The following is a 21466-nucleotide window of genomic DNA, read 5'->3' as shown; positions in this document are numbered from 1 at the left end:
TACAGCACAGAGGCTAGGCCCAGGGCATAGAATAATGATTTAGGATGATGGATTGAGCTGTTGGGGAGGCGGAAGCCAAAGGCAGCAGGGACAGGGACCCTGACCTCTTGCTGGCCTTATCCAATGGCCTGAGGCAGCTGTGGTGGGCTGACACCCCCCACCCTGCCCAGTGTCAGTCCCAGCCCCAGGTTCAGGTGCTCCAGCCAAGGTCCCTAAAGACTTTGTGGCCTCATTCACTTGCCTGGGACTATTTTTTGGGAAAATGTCTTTTTGAAAGACACTGGTGCAAACCACCACCAAAACGTATGGTGAAAGAGGTAAAAACTCATTACTTTTGGCAGGAGGGACATCAGGAAGCCTTCTGGGATGCTGATGTTCTGCAGTTTGATCTCAGTGATTTCAGGGATGTTTAGATTTGTAAACACCCACAGACTCCACTGCTAAGATCTGTGCACTTGACTTTAAGTCATACCTCAATCTGAAAAGTGACCCAGGAACCTGCAAGTCAGGTACCGCATGCAGGCCTTGTCAGCTTCCCCACCCCCACTGGCTTTTCCTCAAAGGGGTGGTGGGATGTCATTGGTCAGCACCCAGCGCCTGCGAGGACAGGCCTGCGTTTTGGTCCTTTCTTCTGTGACCACACGCGACACTGGGACCCAGGCAGGCAGCCTTCTTGAGTCCCACCAGCCAGGAGAGGGCTTGGCTCAGCGTGCTCCCTCAGCCAGACCCGCTCTGCATCTGGCACCTGTCTTCAAACCTTCCCTAACTTCCCCCGGCAGAGCGAAGTGCTCCCACGAGGTTTCCCTGACCGTAACTCCGCCTGATTGCCAAAAAAATGTAAAATTTTCTCTCCTGAGCTCCCATACCAGCTTACTAGTTTAATGATGTAATAAACATCTATGGGCCCACCTCTCAGACTGAGACCTTGGACACTCCCACGAACTCCCTGACTTCCGTCCTTACCCCACCCCTGGAGCCCCGCCCCACCTGCAGGTCACCTGCCCAGACTTCTGTACGTTATCACCTTTGTTTTGGTTTTGTGTTTTATGACAGATGTCAAAGGTGTCCAGGTATCCCAGTTTGCTCAAAAAAGTGCCAGTTTCCATTTGTGAGAGCTGAGGGTTCAGTCCAAATGTATGAATTTAAGTGCCCCTCTGCCCTCCCAAAAAATCCCATAAATTTATACGATCATTTAACATGCATGTATTTGTAAGCTGTTACTTGGTGTGAACTTCGCATTACTGGCATCACACGACACGAAGGCCTGAGATGGCCTTTATTGTTTCTAAGATTTGTCTCTGTTGCTATGTAGCCACAACTCATTGATTTTCATTGCTGATTAATCTGTTTGTGTGGATACCCTTGGGGCATCTGCGGCGCCGGGTTATTTTTTGTTACTGAGAGCCAAACTGCATGGCTGTTCCTGCATGTGACCCTGGGTGGGGGGGTTCTTACACGTGCAAGTGGCCTAGCCCTTGATGACAGAACAGGAGGGAGCTGCCACCGCATCTGTCCGTGCCTCTATTTCGGTGAAGTCAACTAGGTTTTCCTATCACCAGCACCTGTTGTTCTCAATAGACTTCGAGCTCCCCGAGGCCAGGGCTCATTTTTTGTCTTACCTCAGCCCTTAGTTAGAATAGAGGCTAGAACTAGCAGGAAGGAGCTAAGTGCTAAATGCCTGCATGTTCAGGGGGCTCTGGAAGGTGTGGGCTGACCCACTCCCGTCTCCTGTTTGGAGTGAGTGATTGAAAGCTGCTGCTGCTGGCAGGGCGGCACAAGCGGTGGCATTTTGCATGCACAGTCCCTGATGGCTCTGCACAGAGTGTGGGCGTTGCGAGCGCACTGTGATAAGAAGGGTTGGCTCGCTGCGCCTGGGTGAGGGCCCCCAGCTCGTCCCTTAACCCCACTGAGATGGACACCCACCAAGGTGAAAGCCATGATGGAACAAAACTCACAGGCCTGGGGCCAGGGGACCTGTTTTCTATTTCTGGCCCTGCCATTAATAAGCTGGGTGACCTTGGGCAAGTCACTCTGTCTTCCTCCTCAAACTGTAAAATGAGTTTGGACAGCAGTAGGTCACTCTTGAACTTGAGAACTCATCAGAATCACCTGGGAGGCTTAAATGTGCAGGTTCCCAGGTGGTGGCCCACGGGCACTGAGGTAGTAGGTCTGGAGTGGGAAGTGGCATGTATTTACGTGATGATAAAAAAAGCTAATCAGAAATGCTTGTCTATGGTGAAAATATTAAATAGTACACAAGAAATTAAAATAAGCACTCTCCACCCCCAGCTGTGCCACAGACCCTTTTCATCATGCTTAGGTGGTTGCCATCCTACTGCTAAACAATAGGCCAGTTCTAGTTTCATCAACTTCCAACATTACCCATTGTCTCCCTGCTATGAGAGCTGAGGGTTCAGCTCACTCACCCCACCCCACTCCCAATACAGTCCTGGCACTATTCCTGGAAGCTGCATTTTAATGAGAAGCTCAGGTGATCCTGAGGTGGCAGCTGGTCTGCCAGCCATGCGTAGGGAAGCACTAGCCTAGTAAGGCTTCTTGGTAGAGACACTTACGTTCCCTCAGACCATCTCTGAAGCCCCTGCTTGGCTTCTTCAACTTGCAGACAGATCCTTTCCCACTTCTGGGAGCTCGGAAAGGCTGGGCAAGGGAACCATGCCGGCCAACACATCGCTCCAGGTTTGTGGTGGGTGGAGCTGCCCTGCCCTGTCATCCAGCTACCCCTTCTCAGTGTCACCTCCTGTACCCCAGTACAAGTCAGGATGCGCAGATTTGTCTTTTAGGGACTGGCATAGCTCTGGCTCTAGCAGATTGCTGAGCATCTGACTCCTTTATCAACCCCAAGGGGTGGTGTACCAGACACCAGAACATATAGAAATGCGAATGCACAAACTAATGTAACAAGGATGAATGTCACAGGCACGGGAGTGAGAGAAGGCAGGCTTCACCTATGCACAATGTAAACCCAGCAAAGCTGAAAAACAAGAACACTGCAGAAATGCAACAAAACAGGCGAAACTCATCTACTGGGATAGAAATCAAGAGGGGGCTACCTTTGGGGGTGATGGTGACTGAGAAGGGACCTTATGAGGGGCTGGCGATGTTCCGTTTTTTGATCTGTGTGCTGTTTGCCCAGGGGTGCTCACTGTGAAGACCTGAGCTGTACCCTTCATTTGTACACTTAACTGAATGTGCACTTCCTTACAAGTGCTTCCAATAAATAGAGAAGACAAAGCAAGCATCCCTCCCCGCCCTCCCTCAGGATGGGTGCAGGCAGGCAGGCAGACAGGCAAAGCCAGACACTGGGCCCTGGTCTCTTAGACATGCGGTGGGTAGGGGAGGAGGGCTGATGCAGAGTGCCATCCTGCAGGGACTTCCAGCCTGGCACCCCACAGGGCGGAGTGGCCTGCTGGGTCAAGGAAGGTGTTGGAAATGAGGCCCAAGCATGTTCCCTGGGAAGGGTAAGATACTAGTCAACTAAGACTTGAGTGCCATCTTCCCCACCTGCTAGCAGCCAAGCTGTCCAGGGGAAGGGTGGTGTATGGGCCCCCAGCCAGCCTCCCCAGGCTGCTGGCCAACCCAGTGTAAATATTATTACACTCCTACGCATCTGAAGGACGTTAATTATTAAAACACATGCCACCCAGGGTAGTGCACTGTAATTAGGTTCAAATTAAATTAGCATCCTTTTGTAATTAGGACATCAATAACCACTCTGGAGGCCCCAGTTCTCCAGCCCCTCCTTGGTACTTCCCAACTTGGGCTAATGCAAGAAAAGGGGTCTCCCTGGGACGTGGAAATAATCAAACCAATAAATAAAGTGGAGGCAGCTACGCCAAGCCTTTTCCTCCAGCACCCGCCATCCCCACTAGTCTTGCAAACTGGAGGAAGATGAGGGTCCCCAAGGAAGGGGCCTCAGGTATCAGCACTTCCCTGGTGGCTGGCCCAAACTCCTAGCTTCCGCTGCATCAGCCCTCAGAGACATGGAACTCCCAGAGCCAGCCCAGAGATCAGCATTCCTGAGCTGCTGCTTTCCTGCCATTTGTCAGCCCCGACTCCGCCCTTCTCCTGTGCTGCCTTGCCAACCACCAGGCCAGAGCCTCAGCCCCTTGTCTGGGTGCACTGCCCACAGTGTGGCTTATTATGAGTATTCTGGCATTTGCTGCCTCCTCCACACCTAGACTGGACGTGACCTTGGCACTCACTGAGTCCAATGCTGTGCTGGCAGCGCACTGAATCTTGGAATCCTGTTTGGTGTGTGGATAGATAACAGGTTAGTTGAAGGGATTAGTTTTTCAACTGGGAAGGTGGGTGGGGAGGCAGAGCCTGTGATCCAGACACCGAGGAGCGTGGTCTGTAACTCCTAAGGGACCTTTGGATAGGTTTTGGTGCTACTTGTACAAGTGCTGATGCTAACTGGCTTCAATTACGGATGCAAAGAAAATATGCCAGGGCACCTGCACCCCGGGCGCCTGGCTTGCCTCACCCCAGTCCCAGCCCTGCCCAGGACAGACCTGGAACTAAACGGATGCGGAAGAGAGGAATGTGGAGCTGGGGCCAAAAGCAGACAAGCAGCAGCAGTGCCTTCTGACCTGGTGAATATCCTGCCCTTGGTATACATCAGCCTTGGAAAAGAAAGGAAGTATGAAGTGGGAAGGTTCAGGCATCATTTCATTTGGAGAACCACAGAGGGTTTATTTTGGCGCAGATGTAACCAAGGCAACAGTTAAGACGATGAGATGACTCCAGACCCTTTCACAAAGGAGTGGGCTGGCATGTCGCCCCTGCCGATCGTGCTGAAGTGAATACACACCGCAGGCCCTACCAGGGAGCAGAGAAATGGGTGCGACGGGCATTCTCTTCTCCACGAAGGATAAAAATAAGAGACCACGGTGAGAGTGTGCTTGCCTGCTGGGGGGTGGGGGGCAGGGCACCTTCTCCAGGAGGAGGGATGGATGGAGACTCACAATTCACCATCCGCCTCCTGCTTGCTGACTTCCGGGGCTCTATAGCAAGCTGGTACCGGGAGCATAAGGACTTACTCTGACCCACCGAGAGGGGCTGCAGAGACAAGCTCGCAGTAGGCTGTGCTGACTCTGCACCACCACCCCGCCCCCTGCCTCTCACTGCCTTTAACCAGAATGTACCCTGAGTACTGGAAGCACACTATTTTGCCTAAAGACAGGAGTATTGGGGAGAATTCCATGTAAACCCTTGGCATGAACAAGTCGATGTGGGGGAAGAACCGGCAGGAGCCAGGGTTTTCAGGGGCCCAGGACCTCTGGGGCCACCAGGAAGAGGCATCACAGCGTTTCACCAGAGCACAGGCCTGGGACAGGCAGGGCCACATGGATGAGGCCAAGGGGTCTGGGAGAATGGGCAAGTCCTCTGGCACTGTGGACAGCAGAGGGGTGGCCTCCCACCAACACACCTACTTCCTCTCTAGGACCCTCCCCGAGTAGCACAACTGGCTCCTCGCAACACACCGCAGTGGCTGCCCTTGGGTCTCTCTCTTCCCTGGGAAGCCCGCGGTAGCCTGGGGTTTCTGAGCTCCAGGGCAAACTCTACCTTAAGGACCAGGGGATACTGTCTCACACCCAATGGGGTAAGAGCGAACAATCTGGACAGACAGGTGCTCCCTGGTGAGTGGCCCTGACTCCTCTTGGAGCACTGCCCCCCACCCGACTCTCCAGTGAATGCGTACTGTGGGGCGAGCTGAGCAGGGGCCTTAATCCTAACCACACTGTGCCAGCCTGTCTGGTGTCAGCCATTCCTCCTGCTGCCAGGAAGACGGAAATCACCTCATTTCCCTCAACGAGTCCCTCTGGCCCCTTGCTGGGGCTCTGGCAGGGTTGCAACTTCCCACTGGCGCCTGGCAGGACTGGCCTGGCCTGGCCTTTCCCGTGCGGGTGGTCTGGGCACTGCTTGCCAAGCTGCTCCAGTCTCTAAAGTCCTTGAGGGCAGCTGTGTGCAGTGGGTCCAGACTGGTTATGAGTCCAAAGAGAAGATCTGAAATCTTCTGCATGGTGGCCAGGGTGGCAGGTGATGCCTACCACGCCCTCGGAGACGCTCAGAACTCTGAAGAACCACCCGCTCAGCTCCCACTGCTGGGCATTCTCTTCTCTATGAGCAGCTTCCACAATGGATAAAAATAAAGTGAGAGACCATGGTGTGAGTGGGCTTGCCTCGTGGGGGCAGAACAGCTTCTCCAGGAGTGAGGACAGACGGAGACCCACACAAATCATCACCTACACTCCTGCCGACTTCCTGGGCCCCGTAAGGAGCTGGACACAGCCACGGCAGGTTTCTGTGGTTATGGCCAAGCACGTGGGTGACGTCCCTGGGAGTTACTCTGGCTGGGGCTGCTCAGATCCCAGTTTCTGGGCTCCGCCGCGACCAACAAGGGCTACAGACAGCATGTACTATTTTATTGCGCCTCCAAAGCTTTAAATACAGAAAAGGAGAGGGCTGGCGGAGGGGTGGGTGTGAACACGCTGGCATCTGAGAATGGACGTATAAGAGAAATCACATAATCAACAGCTGGACAGAGATCTGGGAGAGAAGTGGGGTGCCAGCTGGCACTCAGGTGCCAGCGTTACACCCTCCTTTGGGACAGTCTTTCATGTTTCTTCCTGATTTGAGAATAATTAAAAAAAAAAAATCACAACCCCCCATCCAAATACAAACAGAAAATCAGCTGGGAGAGACTGTGCACTCTGAGTGCCTCCTTAAATTCTGCGCCCGGGGTGGCTGGCTGCAGCACCCGTCATCTCAGAAGACAACGGCTATCCTTTGAAAGCCTCAGGCTCCCTGCACCCCACCCCCAGCCCAGCCGGTGCCCTACAAGACATTTCCATACACTGAAGCAAAGCTGGACCCAATCTACGCCCCCAATCTGGGGTCTGGAGCTGAAACACCCTCCTGGCAGAGAGAGGTCCTGGTGTGAGGGGTGCCGGGGGCTGGACCCGTTCCCTCCTTAGCGGCTGTAGCCAAACTCATCTGCGTCATCGGCTCGGAAGTCTCCATAGCGCCACAGGTTTAACTGTGAGAAAATAGAAAATGGCTTGTCAGGGAGGTGTGACCTGCTGGAACCTGGATGGCCAAGCCCCGCCTCTCAGCATCCTCTGGGGCTCCGAGGCAAAAACTCACCCTGGCACTCTTGGCTGACTCCTGGGCATTCAGGTATTCTGTGATCTGGAGGGACGAGAGAAAAGGAGTGGTCACAACTAGGCAGCCAAAGTGACCCTGCTGGATGCCCAGGTTGGGTCCATGTCACCCCCTGCTCAGTGGATCCCTAGCTCCCTCAGAGAAAAAGCCAAAGTACACGGTCAGTTGGTCTCCGCACTGGCTGTTCCATCTGCCCGAAGTGCTCTTCCCCTTCCGGTATACCTGGCTACTATCCCGCACCTTCAAATCTTTAATAAAAAGTTTTGCCTTCTTGTCCTGGCTAGTGTGGCTAAGCTGGTTGGAGTGTCCTCCCGTGAACCAAAAGGCTGCGGGTTCAATTCCTGGTTAGGGGACACGCAGGTTGGGTCCCCTGGTCATGGTCAGGACTCAGCTGATGCTTCTCTATCTCCCTCCCTTCTCCCCTCTCTATAAAGTCAATAAGCATGACCTCAGTGAGGACTAACAACAAAAAATTATAGCCTTCTTAATGAAGCCTCCAACGACCCCATTTAAAGTTACAGCCAGCCCCTCCCACACACTTATTCCCTTTACTTCTTTTTAATGAAAATCTATTACTTTATTTACTTATCTCTTTAAAGGAATGGCTATTTACACCACCCGCACGTGGCCTCGTGTGCCCATCGCCCCAAGCAAGTCTCTTTCCTTCCCGTTTATCCCCATCCCCCCGGCCATCATCACACTGTCGTCTGTGCCTATGTGTTATAGACATGTTTTTTTGCTCAATCCCTTCACCTTCTTTCATCTATCCCTCCCAACCCCCACTCCTGACAGCTGCTAGTCTGTTCCATGCGTCCATGCCTGTTTCAACTTTGTTCGTCAGTTTATTTTTTTCATTAGATTCCACACATAAGAGAGATCACATGGTATTTGCCCTTTACTTCTATTTTCTCCTTTTCTATTGCATGCATCTTCTAACATTCTAGTTCATTGACTTCTTATATTTATTTTTATTGCTCATCTCCTCATGCTCAAATGTAAGCTCCACAGGGCAGGAATACTGTCTCTTGTTCACTGAGATATGCAGACCCTCAGTAAGCGCCTGCTGAAAGAATGAATAGATGCATCAATGAAGACATTAGGTGTGTATCTCAGGGACTGGGCAAAGGAATTTTCTAGATGCCAGAGATGTTACGGGTAGCCCTGTCTGGGGCACATGAAGATCCCCAGTCCTGCAGGGAAACTTCAGCTAACCCCTTGGAGCAATCTCAGAACCCTGAGGGTCTCTGGGGGGAGGACTGGAAACAGGCCTCTCCTGTCCAGAGGAGATACAGGAGCAACTCCCAGTGGGGTCTTTTTCCAAATGAATTTTCAACTTGCATGAACTGTCCATGGAACCACAAACCACTGATACATACATGGGGAGGGAGGAAAGGCAAAGAGGGCTGGGAGATGGGAAGGCGAGGGGCCCATGAAGCTGGGGAGCGTGGGGACAAGCTGGGTGGTGCGCCGCGCTCCCATCTCCTCCTGCCTTGCCTGCCACCAGCCTGTCCTCAGGGCTGGAGAGTTGTGGGGTCTCAGTGGTGGCTTGCTGAGAGGCTGGGAGGACTGGGTGAGTGCTCAATGGGAGGGGCTGCTAGTCTTGGAACCGATCCTGACAAAGGACACGTGAAAGGTGCAAGCTGCTTCCCTAGGTGTCAGCCCCCTCCTCCACCCCCCGTAGGCCACCCTGTGAAACAGCAAGTTCTCATCTCATGACAGGGAGACTCAGGCTCCAAAAGGTTGATCTCTAAGGTCCTCTCAGGAACAGTGGTGGCAGGACTCAGGTCCAGCTCCAAGCACTGGCGGCTTTTCCAACAGGCTGGAAGGGTGTTGTGGCAGAGTCCCTTTGGACTCCTGGGCACTGCGAGCTGGCTCTGGTGGCTGCGTGTGCCAGGAGGTGGTTGTGGACTTGGAAATTACATGTTACAGAGAGGTGAGAAGGGGAGAGAAAGCAAGGCAGGCTTTGGCCCTTTCCATGACCCCACTGCCCCGGGCAAAGCCTTCTGGCCTGTCACTTGAGGGTGCACGCAAAGGGAAACTTTCCGCTCTAGTTTGCAGCTGCTTTCTCAGCCAAACCTGCAGCCAATTAATTTGGGTTGTAATTAGCTTTTCTTAAAAACCCCAACAAACCAAAATCCATTATCTTCCCCCAGCAGGAGCAGCGGGCCGGGGTTCCCTGTTCCCTCACTGGCTCTTGGTGCAGCCCCAGGCCCCTCTGTGACAACAGCTGGAGACACTAGGTGGCCGCCCTGCGGTGGGCTCCCCCTCCCGTAGCACGTACCACTTTCTGGAACTGCTTCTCCTTGCGCACCTCCACCATGACCAGGCCCTCCTTCACCAAGCCCAGCCCCACATCACCCTTGGAATCTGCAAACTGCAGGGTGACGTGGGGGCAGCCGGCGCTCAGGTGCTCTACGTTGAGCAGGCACTGGGTGTTCTGGATATCCCGCACCACGCTGTCCACGGCGTCCGTCCGAGCATCCTCCTGGAGCAGGGACACAGCCAGGTTAGTGGGAGAGGTGAGCTCGAGGGAAGGACAGCCGCGGGGGCCCCAGGTCCTGGTCACAGACATCCAAGGAAGTCTGCCCAGCAGGCGCCTGCAGCTCACCCCCTGCTCAGATACCAGTGAGGGAGGAAACAGGCTTTGGAAATGAAGCACTCCCCCCCCCCCACCAAGCCTGTCTGCAGGTCACCCCACTCTCCTCCCCTCCCCTGCACCCCGCCCACCTGCTCACTCCAGCACAGTGACCTCACAGTCCCCATCTCTCCTCCTTCCTGTCTCAGGCTCTCTATGCCCACGTCTCCCCATCCCTGCAGACTTACTGCCCCTGGACCTGTTCTGTCAACACCTTTTCCTGCTGTTTCTCTTCTGCCCTCCGGCAATTTTGTGAAGGGCAGAAAATATTCGATGGTGCTGACTCTCCCCTACCACGTGCTCCTCAGCACCCTGCACCTGGCGGCAGCCGCAACCATGCTGTCAGAGCGCTCTCGCTGAGCCCCGGGACTCCTGGGTGCGGAAGCCCAGGGCCCCTCTTCAGCCTGCCTGACCTTCTGGGGAGCTGGACACTGCAGACCAGCTCTCCCCTCTGGACAGTGGGCGGCGCCAGCAACCCTGAGACAGGCTCCCCCTCCCCATCCCATGTTCCATAGACTCCACGCCTGTTCACTCCCATGGTTTCAACTACTCAAATCCGTGACTCTGGGTCTCATCTCGCTTGCCAAACTGAACACTATAAAGCTGCCTACAGCTCCCACAGCCCCAAATTTGCTTCTTCTCACCCCCCTCATCTCAACCAGCAGCAACATATCGACATGTAAAAGCCCATCTCAGATCCTGTCCCTCCGCACCCTACCCGCTCTAAGGGTGCCTTGAGACCTGGCCCATTCTCCCCAGCCCCACTCATGTGGTGCTGGTTTGGCCACCACTGTCTCTAGCCTGGGTTTTCAATTGCAATGGTTACCCAATCATTCTTTCCAGTCTCCCCTTTGCATTAGGAGTAACTTAAAACCAGACTTGTCCATGCTGTATTTCTGCTGAAACCCCGCCACACCCCTCCTGCGTATAATACCAAGAATACACTCCACGCCAGGGCTCGGTCCCCAGGTGCTGACTGCCCGCAAGGCCCCAGGGGCCCGACAGTGGTGGACTCGTCTTTGTTCCAACTGGACCCTGGCCCATGGGGCCTACCCATTCCTCAAGAGCTAGCTCACGTGTGATGCTGCCACCTCCTTCACGGCACCTTCCCTTCCTCAGTCACTCCTACCTTTTGAGTCCTGTTACTAACAGGCCACCCATTGTTTCAGCCTCCTTCAGCCTGTAAGGGCTGCAGGAGTGGCCGGGCGTCACTGGACAGTTTCCTCTGGAAGGAGGGAAGACGCATCAACTCACATCTTGGGGCACCTGGATGAAGGCGAAGGCATACTCTGTGGCTTGAGCTGGCAGCACACGAGTGCTGAAGGCAGGCGGCAGGGTGCCCAGGCGGGCGGACGGCAGGATCTCTCTCTGCAGAGGACATACCAGGCCAACAGTAGCATGCACTTGATGCCCCCTTGTCCTTAGAGGACAACTCCCTGTGGCCAGGCCTCTGGCGTTCTTACTCAGGGACTGCCCGCTCACCCGTGACTCGGTCCCACGAGCCATGCACACCAGCTTGCCCACTCAGCGAAGCCTTGGGAGAGCATGGCCTGCTGGCACCTGCAGGTGGGCAGCTGTGACTCGCACCCCGTCAACCCTGGCGTACTTGCTGGTTCCCACTAAAGTAATTTGACAACTGGACCCCAACTGCTGTTTCCATTCCTTTCCAATGCCTCTCCCCTCAATGGGCTCCCTCACTGCTCTTCCACAGGCCAGGGGGACCTGCAGCTGGGAGAGCAGCGCCCTGACCAGCTTGTGGTTCTGGCCAAGGTGTGTGGGGCAACCCCAGCCTGGGGGACCTCTTTTTTAGTGATTCCCAGGTAATAAATTGGGAGTATGGCCCAGTCCTGGGCTTCCTGCTAATTGACCCTCAACTCTAGTCCTTGAGGAAAGTGGAAGCCATTGGCCACGGAGCCTTCTCTCCTGCTCGCTGTCACACCCACAGGGAATCTCCCAGGAATGGTCGAGAGACTCCCAGGCCCTGCCAGAAGGGCTCTTCTCCCAGTTACTCTGCCACCTCATGACTGTCCCTTCGCAGCAAGCCTCGGTTCCGGGAGGTGCTGGAGGTCAGCAGATGGGACAAACCCTATGCTGAGCACGAGGAGCAGGAGCTGTACTTCCTGGGCCTGCTCTTCAGAGGCAGGGCGGAAGAAGAGGAAGTGTGGGTATGGCTGTACACTAACCCCTGGGGCCTGGACAGCAGCCCTGTTGGTGCACACAGGCCTCTAACCAGAGGCACCAGCTTTGCTGGTCACTCAAGGGTCACGGCCTGCTACACAAACAGCAGCAGAGCCCACATGCTCACTGTCCTGTCAGCAACAAGCCCAAAGCTTGGAGGGACCTTCGAGAGATCAGCTGGCCTTGACCCAGGGAGTGCTGGGTTGAAGGACACCTGGCGGTAACTTGGGGCCTCTCTCCTGTCCACCTGTCCACCTCCCGGTCCCCTACTCACGTTGCCGTAGTCAATGTAGAAGACGTGTACTTTGGCAGGAGACTCGACTTTCTCTACTCGGGCCCGGTACCTGCAATGGCATCATGGGCAGAACTCAAGGGACAGCTCTGAGGAGTGTCGTCTCCGTGGAGCCTTAGTGACGGCAGGGGTGAGGCCACATCACTTCTCTGCCCAGGGCTCAGAGGGCACACCCAAGGGTGTCACAGAGGACAGTTCTCAGACTCCACCAAGGCCAGCCTCAGGACACTTTGGTCACCATTTAATGGAATCAGGGCATAGCTGGGAGCACAGGGAGGGAGAGGGGAGCATGTGAAGCAGATTAATGTGTCCTTGGGGGCAAAAGCAACAAGACTAATGACTAGATTGATGTCTGCTGTTTAAACCCAGCACACTAAACAGCAGCTGTAATTAGCCAGCAGATCTGTCTGGGAGGCCGCAGCAGGGAACATATCCAAGTCACTTCGTCACCCTGGGAAGGCCATGCGCCCTACCCTTGGAAGATCAGATATAAATGACCTTGCGGCCTGTGAAGGCTGCTGCTCATGTCCAGACAGTCGGGTGGAGGGCTGGGCAGCTGGTCTGGGCTCACTAAGACATCACTTTTCCTGTGTGGGGGAGGGGTATGTCATGTCGGAGAGCCCCAGCCGGCCAGGGCTCCCTTAACAGAGTTAGGGGAGAGAGGGGAGGAGGAACACAACTTCTGTACTCCAGAGGCTGGCTGGACTGCAGGAAAATCACGGGCTAAAGTGCAGGCCCAGACGGGCTCTGGGAAATGAAGAGAGCCACCCTGGGGAGCTGGCCAAAGTCAACAACACCCCAGTGGAAACTGGGCTGCAGAGGCAAACGCCTGAAGCCTAGCCAGCGCCCTGTAGACAGACCTGCCATGGATGGCTCTTGCTCCTCTGCTACGGCCCAAGGGGCTTACCATTCTCCATCTACAAATTTGGCAATGCAGAATTCGCCCCGGCGGGGGACATAGGAGCCCTCAACAGGAGGGTGGCTGGCGATGTCGTTTCGCATGTTCTCCATCAGCTTCTCCAGCTGGGTGCCTGATGGGGAGGAAAAGAGAGTGAGACCAGGGTGCCAGGTTCTTTGGAGTCTCATCTCTGGATGGGCTGGGGAGGCAGACGAGCCTAGGGAGTGGGCAGGGCAAGGAGTTCCGTAGAGAGCCTGCAGCACTGGCTCGCCTCCATCCCTCAGGGAGGGCCTCTTTGGCTTCTGCTCAAGAGGTTTCACGCTGTCTATCCTCAAAGCAGGATGGTGACTTGCTGACACTTCAGGTCTCAGAGGCACGCAGTCTTGCAACTCCAGCTCTCCAATCTAATGGCCAGGGCTGTGGGAGCCCTTGGGAACATCCCTGGGCTTTGGTTAAGGAGGTGGAGAATGCCAGTGGACGTGGAGCAGGGCCAAGGCCAACCAGCCTCTTCTAGGGTGGGAGCTGGCCAGCCTGCAGCCTGTTCCTGCAAGAGCCGGCCCTGGCTTGGGCCACAGAGGTGGTGACTGACTGCAGCCACTCTCTGCAAGGTTCCCAGAGGCTGAAGTGGGGGTGAAGGATGGACCCCATACAACCCTGGCCAAGGAAAGGGCCCCAAAATCTGAGCCATGAAAGATGGAGAGCAATTGTGAGAGCAGGGTCCAGCCTCAGTGTATTCACACCTGGCCACACTGACTGGTCCCTCTGTGAGATACATGCTGAACCGAATTCCCGATGCTGTGCCCCTCCTCACCCCGGGGCAAGGTGGGGTGGGGGCCCTCTCCTGCCCCACCTTGTCTTTCCTGAATCACTCTGAACTTGGGGTCCTGCTGCTTGCCTGCTTTTTCTGGCCAAGTTTAGCAACACCTGAGGTCTTCTCAGGTCCCCCCCTCCCAACCCAGGTCTTTCCTGCTGTACCCCTCACCTCCACCCTGCTGAGAAAGCATCAGTTTCCAGTGGCCACTTCTTTACATCCCTTCTGGACCTGATTCTAGCTCTGCGTCAGACCTGCTGTGCCCCTTTGCTCTCTGAGGTCAGGGTGGCTGAGTGCATGCGGATTCGTCTTTCCATCTTCAGGGCCCAAGGCCACACACACTGTAACAGGTGCCTAACACATGTTGGCTGTCGGTTCACTTGTCAGTTGGCCTTGTAAGATCCTTGTCTGGGTTTATGTTTCTGCCACTACACCGTAGAGGAGAGCTCCTTCAGGGCAAGGACCGTAGCTCATTTGCTTGTTCACTCTCACAAGGCCTTGAAGAACCCCTGACACTCAGCTGCTTTGAAGATGACCTCTGCGTGCGCACACCAGGAGGTCTGTCTGCTCCTGGGCCTCTGCACAGGCCACTGCCCAGACCTGTTCCAGGACAGCGGCTTGTAGGACGCAGCTGCCCTTCCCCCTACACATGGTACACACTCGATTAATTTTCCTGAGATAGTGTTCCTTGCCTAGATAGTAAAATTTCAGAGACTAAGGAGAAACCTCTACATAGGACAAGTTCTCCTATACTTGGTCTACTTTTATTTTTAATTTTTTGATCCAAGGCAACAGAAGCAGGCTTTGCCTCCTGCAAACAGGCAAAGCCCTCTGGGAGGTCCTTACACAGATACCTGGTTGGTATCGTAACTTACAGCTAATGGCAACATTTTCATCATTTCATCAGCCTCTTCCCCAAGGCAGGCTTTAATCAGGAGAAGGGAGATAGGGTGAGAGGATGTCCCCTAGGAGAGCGCGAAAGGCTGCAGGAGAGGGAGGCGGTGGTGCTGAGGTTTATTTTCCTGGATTCCACGGAGCCACCCGAGGACAGGGTTTTCTCTGGAGCCCACCACCACAACTCTTTAGGTGGCGTGCCACAAAGCGCCTCTCTCCCTTCTCCGATATTCTAAGAATACACGGTTTCCTCCCTGGTTCTTTTTATTTTCTGCCTTGGCTACTGCTTGCTGAGGCATCATGGCTTCCTAGAGCTGATGGGGACAGCCGGGGTGGGGGTGGGGTGGGGTGGGTACCAGAGGCAGGCTCTCGAAGCCTCTGAGATTACAGAGATAGTGTGGTCCAAGACCTTGAAGCCTCAGGCTCTGTCCCGTGCAGACTTCAGGGTCCTGTTCTTATTCAAGGGGGGTCCTCCCCAGCAGGACCCAGAGGCCACGTAGAGCCTCTGCCTGCGAGCTGTTGTGTCTGGGGCAGGGTCTTTGAGTTTCCTTTCCCCACATTCCCTGAGGGCCATTCATTCTTGCTGGTTCCTGCACTTAGGAATAGCTCTTGTTCCCACCTGGACCCCCCACCGCAAGACTCCTTCAGGTCATACCACCCAGACCTGGAGGCAGTGGCTGGCCCAGCTCTCGCCAGGTGGCAGCTGAACTCAAGAGAACCTGGTCCTAAAGGTTCATCAGCTCCCTCTCTGCCCCTCCCCCATACTCCCTTCCCAGGGATAGCCAGCCCAGGACTGGAAATGGTCAGTTTTTCTTGGTGAAATGACATTACCACAAAAGCAGCTGCCTGGGAAATATCATTAGAGCGGAAGTGGTTGAGATGAGGCTGTTGGTGATCTGGAGTGGGCCTGGGGTGGGCTGAGGAGCCCGGGCAGCCCTGAGTGCCAGTGACATCCCAGCCCCCTCTGGTCTGCAAGGATCTGGCTCCTCCGCCCTAGAAGCAGCTCTAAGAGCTGTTTCCTCTGTGCTCAACTAAAACGTTTCCTGAAAAGGGTGGCAACGGGAGGTGGGAGGTTGGGCTGGAGGGGCCTTGGTGCAGCTGCTGAGAGGGCTGGTCCTACTGCCCTGTCCCTCCAGAAGCCTGAGATCTCTGCCTAGGGGACCCTGGCCACAAGGCACAACACCGGAGCTCAGGAAGAAAAGGAGGATGGGGAGAGAAAGCCCTTTAGAAAGACTGCCTGGGGCTGATTTGCCAGGAGTGCCTCCTGTTTCCATGGCAAATGGCCGCCGGGTAACCTCTGGAGAGGGAGAAACCCCAGCAGAGACAGGCCCACGCTCCCTCTCCATCCACCTTCCCGAGGCAGCTGAAGGGACAGGGGGCTGAGTGATGCAGCTTCTTGCTTTCTGATAAGACTCCAAAGGCTACAAATACTCACAACCAGCCCAGCCCAGCCCAGCCCAGCCCAGCCCAGCCAAGGGGTGCCTGGGAGCAAAACAATTACCTAAGTCTCAGAGCACCACCCAGACCGAACTGGTTACCTCACCAGTCCTCAGAGGACCCGCTCAGCCCACCCAGTCCAAGGCTCACTCAAAGGTCGTGACAGGACCTGTGGGCCCCGAGTGGTGTCCTGGGCCTGGTGGGTGGGCAGCAGGCCTGGGCTGGGCCTGAGCACACTCACCTGTCTCCACATCCTGCACGTAGAAGTGCAGGTCGTCGGTGATCTCAGTCACAAACACTGGCTTATAGGTGGCTGAGCGCTCCTTCTCCTCCAGCACAGGCGTCACCTCCTCCACGGGCTGCTCCTCATAGTGGGCCCAGACCTGCGTGTGGGGTCAGCAGGGGAGGAGGGGATGGGGAAGCAAGTCAGAGAGGATATCAGGGGAGGGGCTTTGGGGCAAGTGGGTCACCTCCGAGCAAGTGGGGGAATCACCACAGAGCATTCCCATGGTGCTGGGCTGAGGCCCTGGACCCTCTCACCCCTGAAGGTGAGGGAAGAGTGCTCTTAAGCCCTTCTGATCCAGTGGTTCTCAAATGCTGGCAGGCATCAGAAGCAACTGGGGAGCTTATTAAAAATGCAGCCCTGGCTGGTGCGGCTCAGTGGATTGAGCACTGGCCTGCGAACCAAAGGGTCGCTGGTTCATTTCCCAGTCAGGGCACATGCCTGGGTTGCAGTCCAGGTCCCCCATACGGGATGCATGGGAGGCAACCACACACTGATGTTTCTCTCCCTTTCTCTTTCTCCTTTCCTTTCCCTCTCTCTAAAAAATAAAGAAATGAAATCTGTAAAAAAAAAAAAAAAAAAAAAAAAGCAGGTGCCTGGATCCCACCCCAGGCCTTGCCAAAGCAGGATCTGGAGACAGTAAAACAGCAGGCTCCTGGGTGATTCTCACGCACCCCAGCAGAACCTTGGTGCTGGGCCCCCATCTCCCTCCCCCATCCCACTCTGCAGAGGCACTGTGAACTGTCACAGGGCCATTGGCACTCCTGAGGCTCTGTAAGCTACAGCCCTGAGCCTTGGAGGGGAGGGCTGGCCCCCGTGCAACAACGCTCTTCTCAGCAACTTCTCTGTCCTCCTCATCTCAGAAGCTGGGCTGCTCCCCTCCACCTTTCCCTCTTGCCCAGCCCTGTGCTGTCAGGGCTGCGGCAGCTCGGAAGCTGATTCTATGTGACAGCACGTCAACTCCAATCCTGCGGCCAAGAGATTATTCCAGTGGTGAGGCCTGTCAGAGCAGGAGGGAGGTGGCTTTCCAGCTGAGTAGGGGGAACGGGGTAAGAGAACACAGGGGACTGGACCACACATGGGGGCATCACAGGGACAAGGGGTGATAAAAAGCACAGGGACAAGGGGTGATAGAAGCACAAGCCAGAAACTTACATGCTTACTAGGTGCCAGGTGCCATTCTAACCATTCTCCTAGTATTAATTCATCTAATCCTTAACAAGAACTCTTTGAGCAGAGATTACATGATCCATTTTAAAAGGAAACTGAGGCACACAGCTTGCTGTAAGTGGTGGAACCGGGATCTGCACACACGCAGCCTGGCTCTAGGGCTCTTCAAGGGGCTTCTGGCTCTGACTGGGCCTCTGGAGACAGAAGGCCGTACTGAGCAGTAAGAAAGCCTGTAGGTGGGAGGTACGAACTCTCATCCTTTCATCGTGCCCTTTAGTTTGTTGTTTGACTTTGGTCAAGCCACGTGCCTTCTCCGAGTCTCCTTTCCTTCCCTTGTAAAATGGAGTGGTTTCACCATGCTGTCACTCAGCTGACATGCAGACTCCCGGGTGGCATCAGGAAGCAGCTGAAGGGTAGGAGTGCTGGAGTTACTGAGCCACCTCGGGTCACATCCGGAGGCCACACTCCGGCCTGTAATGTGGCACAAATGTCTGTCCTTCCACTATAAGGGGAGGCCCTGAGAACAAATGAGCAACAGGAACTTTCCAAGCCTGGGTTGAGGGAAGGGCTGGCTGGCAGGGAGCGGCCAAGGGAGATGGAAGAGACATCTCCAAGGTCCAAACTTCTTCCACCCACACAGAGCCGTGCCCTTGTAACAGGGCGCAGCCAAAAGGGGGCCCCAAATAGGGATTTTTGATGGGGTCCAGAGCTTGGGGTATCCAGGAAATATTAGAAAAAAAAATATAGGATGTCCTCACCCCTACCAGTCTGAGCTGGGGGATGGGACACATGGAGCAGGGCCATTCAGAGCTGTTTTGTATGGCTACAGCTTTGCAGCTAACCTCTGGCATGGTCATTTAACATATCTATGACCTTTAACTGGTTACATGGATATGTTAAATAGCTGTGGCCATGCTTTCAGCCAGGGGGATGGAAGCGACTTCCACCCAGGATGTAACTGGGGGGCAACTCCCCCCGGTTACAGTGTTTACGTGAGAGCTTGGAGAAGACTGGCTCCATGCCACGGGGCCATGCCTGCCCAGACTTCCTACGGCAGCCCAGTAAAGCTGGAAGAATATGGGAATGCTGGCAGGTATAACTGATTGTAGCAGGAGTTGGAAATGGGGCTGCAGAGGAAGACTGGCACTGGGATTTAAACCCAGACGCGGCAGCCATGTGAAGGGGGGACCATGTGGCTTTGGGGTGCTCCCTTTTGCCATGTGCCTTAGGCAGCAGGAGAGACTTTGCCTGGAAGAAAAGGGGAGAAAGGACTCTTGCTGGTGGGCCAGGAGAAGGTGCCACATGGCTCTGGATTAACTGGAGATCGTGGTGGCGACACAGCTGAATCATGGGTGCTAGGAGCCTGAATCACGGACTTCTACTTCTTTCCTGAGATAGGGTACCCCAGACTGGGCAAAGGGAGAAAGAAGGACTGTGTGCATCTGTGGGTATTTTAAAGGACTTTAGTATTTTAATGAAGTCATTAAGTCATTCCTCTAAGTCTGTATAACTTTTAAATAAATAATTCCTTTCCTTTTCACCAATCTCTGGCCTTGAGAGATGTCTCTCCCTGGTGGCGGGCAAGGAGAACCTAGTAGGTGGCGGGGGAGACTCCCAGAGAAAAAGGGGGGTCTTTTGGTAATAGCATATGGTTTACCACCCCTCGGTCTGTTCTGTAACACCCTCTGCCTTCTGAGAGTGTGCTTGTGGGCCCCTGGTCTGGGGCTGGGCTCTACTGCAAACAGTTCCCGACCCCTGTCACATTCCTCCAACACCCACCCCATCACGCCGGCCACCTCCCTCATCATAAGCACCTAGGCATCTCTGCTTCAAACACCCCCAGGCCTGGCCTCCACAGGAGAGGAGGCAGGCAGCAGAACTTCAGTCAGATCACAGACTCCTGGCCTAATCTGCCCAGGGCTTGCCTGCCCTTATGAGGAAGGGGTTCTCTAGCCTTTGGACTTTCCTACGAAAGGACTCTCCAATCAGAGGCCATGGCAGGAACTGCTGAGAGTACTCTGGGGGACAGCCACAAGCCCTTCCACTTCCAGGGCCTACACCCTGTTGAGGCTGAGGCTTTCTTACTGGGACCCCTCGCTGGAAGTTCCTTGGGGAAGTGACTACTTGGCCAGTCACTCCTATCCACCTCTGAGCTCTCGGCCCCTCTGAGACCCTTGCAGCTCTGAGGATCTTGGGACTCTCACTGCCTCTGAGACAAGAGTGGCTCCTGAGGGGGCCCTGAGCCTGGGAGACGTTCTGAGCACCCATCCTAACCCCACACTGCTTCCCTCTGCTGTGAGGGGAGGAGGCTCCTCAGCAGAGTTGATGAATTGGGAACAAACTGACAGGGTGATAGCGGAAACTGCTAATGCTAATGACTCAAGAAAAAGAGCCTCAGGCGACAGCCTCAGGTTTCCTCCTTGGGAGAGGGGGTGGAGTTTCTCTCCCCGGAGGCTCAGGTGGCAGCAAGCTTGAGGTCAGGGATGAATGAGATGATTGGATGGTGTAAAGGAGATCCCTAAGGGATGGCGCTCAGGTCCCTGCTCCCTGTGGAGGGCAGCGAAGGGGCCAGTCCTATGACAGGTCCCACAGCTCACTGGGCAGCAGGAAGGGAGCAATGAGGAGCAGTGAGGTGAGAAGACACCAGAAGCTTGCTGTTACCAAAGGGTAGAAGAGGGACAGCTGCTCCTCAGATAAAGGAACCCCATTTCTAAGAGAGGGCTGGGTTGGCCCTTTGAAGACTGAAGCCTTGAAGGTTCCCTCTTTCCCATGGGGTATGGAGGTGACCCCCTGGGGCTTGGCTGCCAGTGGCCTGTGGCAAGCTGGGAAATGCAGCCTGGCCGGGCAGCTTCTTGGTGGGAGGGAGTCAGTCAGCTGGGACAGGCTTGGCTGCCCACGTTCCGAACCTTAAACACAGGTTCGTTTTGCCCATATTGACTTATGTTGCCCTTCTGCAGAACTGGGGCAGGGAGGGGACAGACATATCAGCAAGACACCTGCCAGACATGTGCCTTTTTCCCACAGCCACCTCAAGCCCTCTTACAGCTCCGGTCCCTGACAAGAAAAACCCAAAGCCTCCTCCAGGTAGGAACAGTAAGTGTGCACACAGACCCAGACTCAGTGCCCTGTGGCTGTGCCCCCAGGCTCTTGGTGGAAGGAGAGGTGGGGAGTAATCTCCACTGCCAAGATGCTGGGTGGGACGGGAGTCTGGGTGCTGTGAATGCTCTTGGCCTTTGGCAGAGATGATCCTGAGTCAGGGCTGGGAAGCAGGGCCCAGGATGCTGGGAGAGCCACCTGCAGAGCACCTGGGCTGCCGTAGTGTGGAGAGGTCCCCAGCTTTTCCAGTCAGGTTGGTGGCAGCTCTCCTGCTTTAAGGCCAGGGCCAGGATGGAGCTGTCCTGAGACGGGGCTCCTCTGTGCCTCCTCCATGGCCCCAGCTACAGGCCCAGGGGGGACAAAGGCAATAAAAGCACCTCCCTCCTTCCTTACCTGCTCTGTCGTGCCAGTTCCTGTCCTGCTTAGGTCCCCTCTACATTCTGGGGCTCCTATTGTCCCCTGTGGCTGGCTCTAGCAAAGGAGCCCACTTGGCTGGGCAGCGGCAAGGCAGCTCAGGGGCACAGGCTGCCTCTCCTCCTGTCCTCACACTGCCCCTGGCCCTCCCTATTCCCTGCACTGCCTCCCCA

At 55.2% G+C, this 21466-nt stretch overlaps 1 protein-coding gene across 1 annotated transcript in view; it reads right to left on the bottom strand.

The window, feature by feature from the left end:
* Positions 1-6425: 6425 nt before the first annotated feature.
* SND1 (staphylococcal nuclease and tudor domain containing 1) overlaps positions 6426-21466 on the bottom strand; it is a 424177-nt gene continuing 409136 nt past the window's right edge. Inside the window, exons 18-24 of the mRNA XM_024554944.4 lie at positions 16572-16713; positions 13198-13321; positions 12273-12342; positions 11075-11188; positions 9467-9670; positions 7168-7212; positions 6426-7060 (exon numbers count right to left, since the gene is read on the bottom strand). Of these exons, the coding sequence (XP_024410712.2) occupies positions 6995-7060; positions 7168-7212; positions 9467-9670; positions 11075-11188; positions 12273-12342; positions 13198-13321; positions 16572-16713 (765 nt within the window). The 3' untranslated portion in view covers positions 6426-6994. The remainder of the gene's footprint in view (positions 7061-7167; positions 7213-9466; positions 9671-11074; positions 11189-12272; positions 12343-13197; positions 13322-16571; positions 16714-21466) is intronic.

The sequence above is a fragment of the Desmodus rotundus genome, chromosome 6 (genome assembly GCF_022682495.2).
Source record: "Desmodus rotundus isolate HL8 chromosome 6, HLdesRot8A.1, whole genome shotgun sequence".
Taxonomy (NCBI): domain Eukaryota; kingdom Metazoa; phylum Chordata; class Mammalia; order Chiroptera; family Phyllostomidae; genus Desmodus; species Desmodus rotundus.
This window is presented reverse-complemented; position numbering and strand designations above follow the sequence as displayed.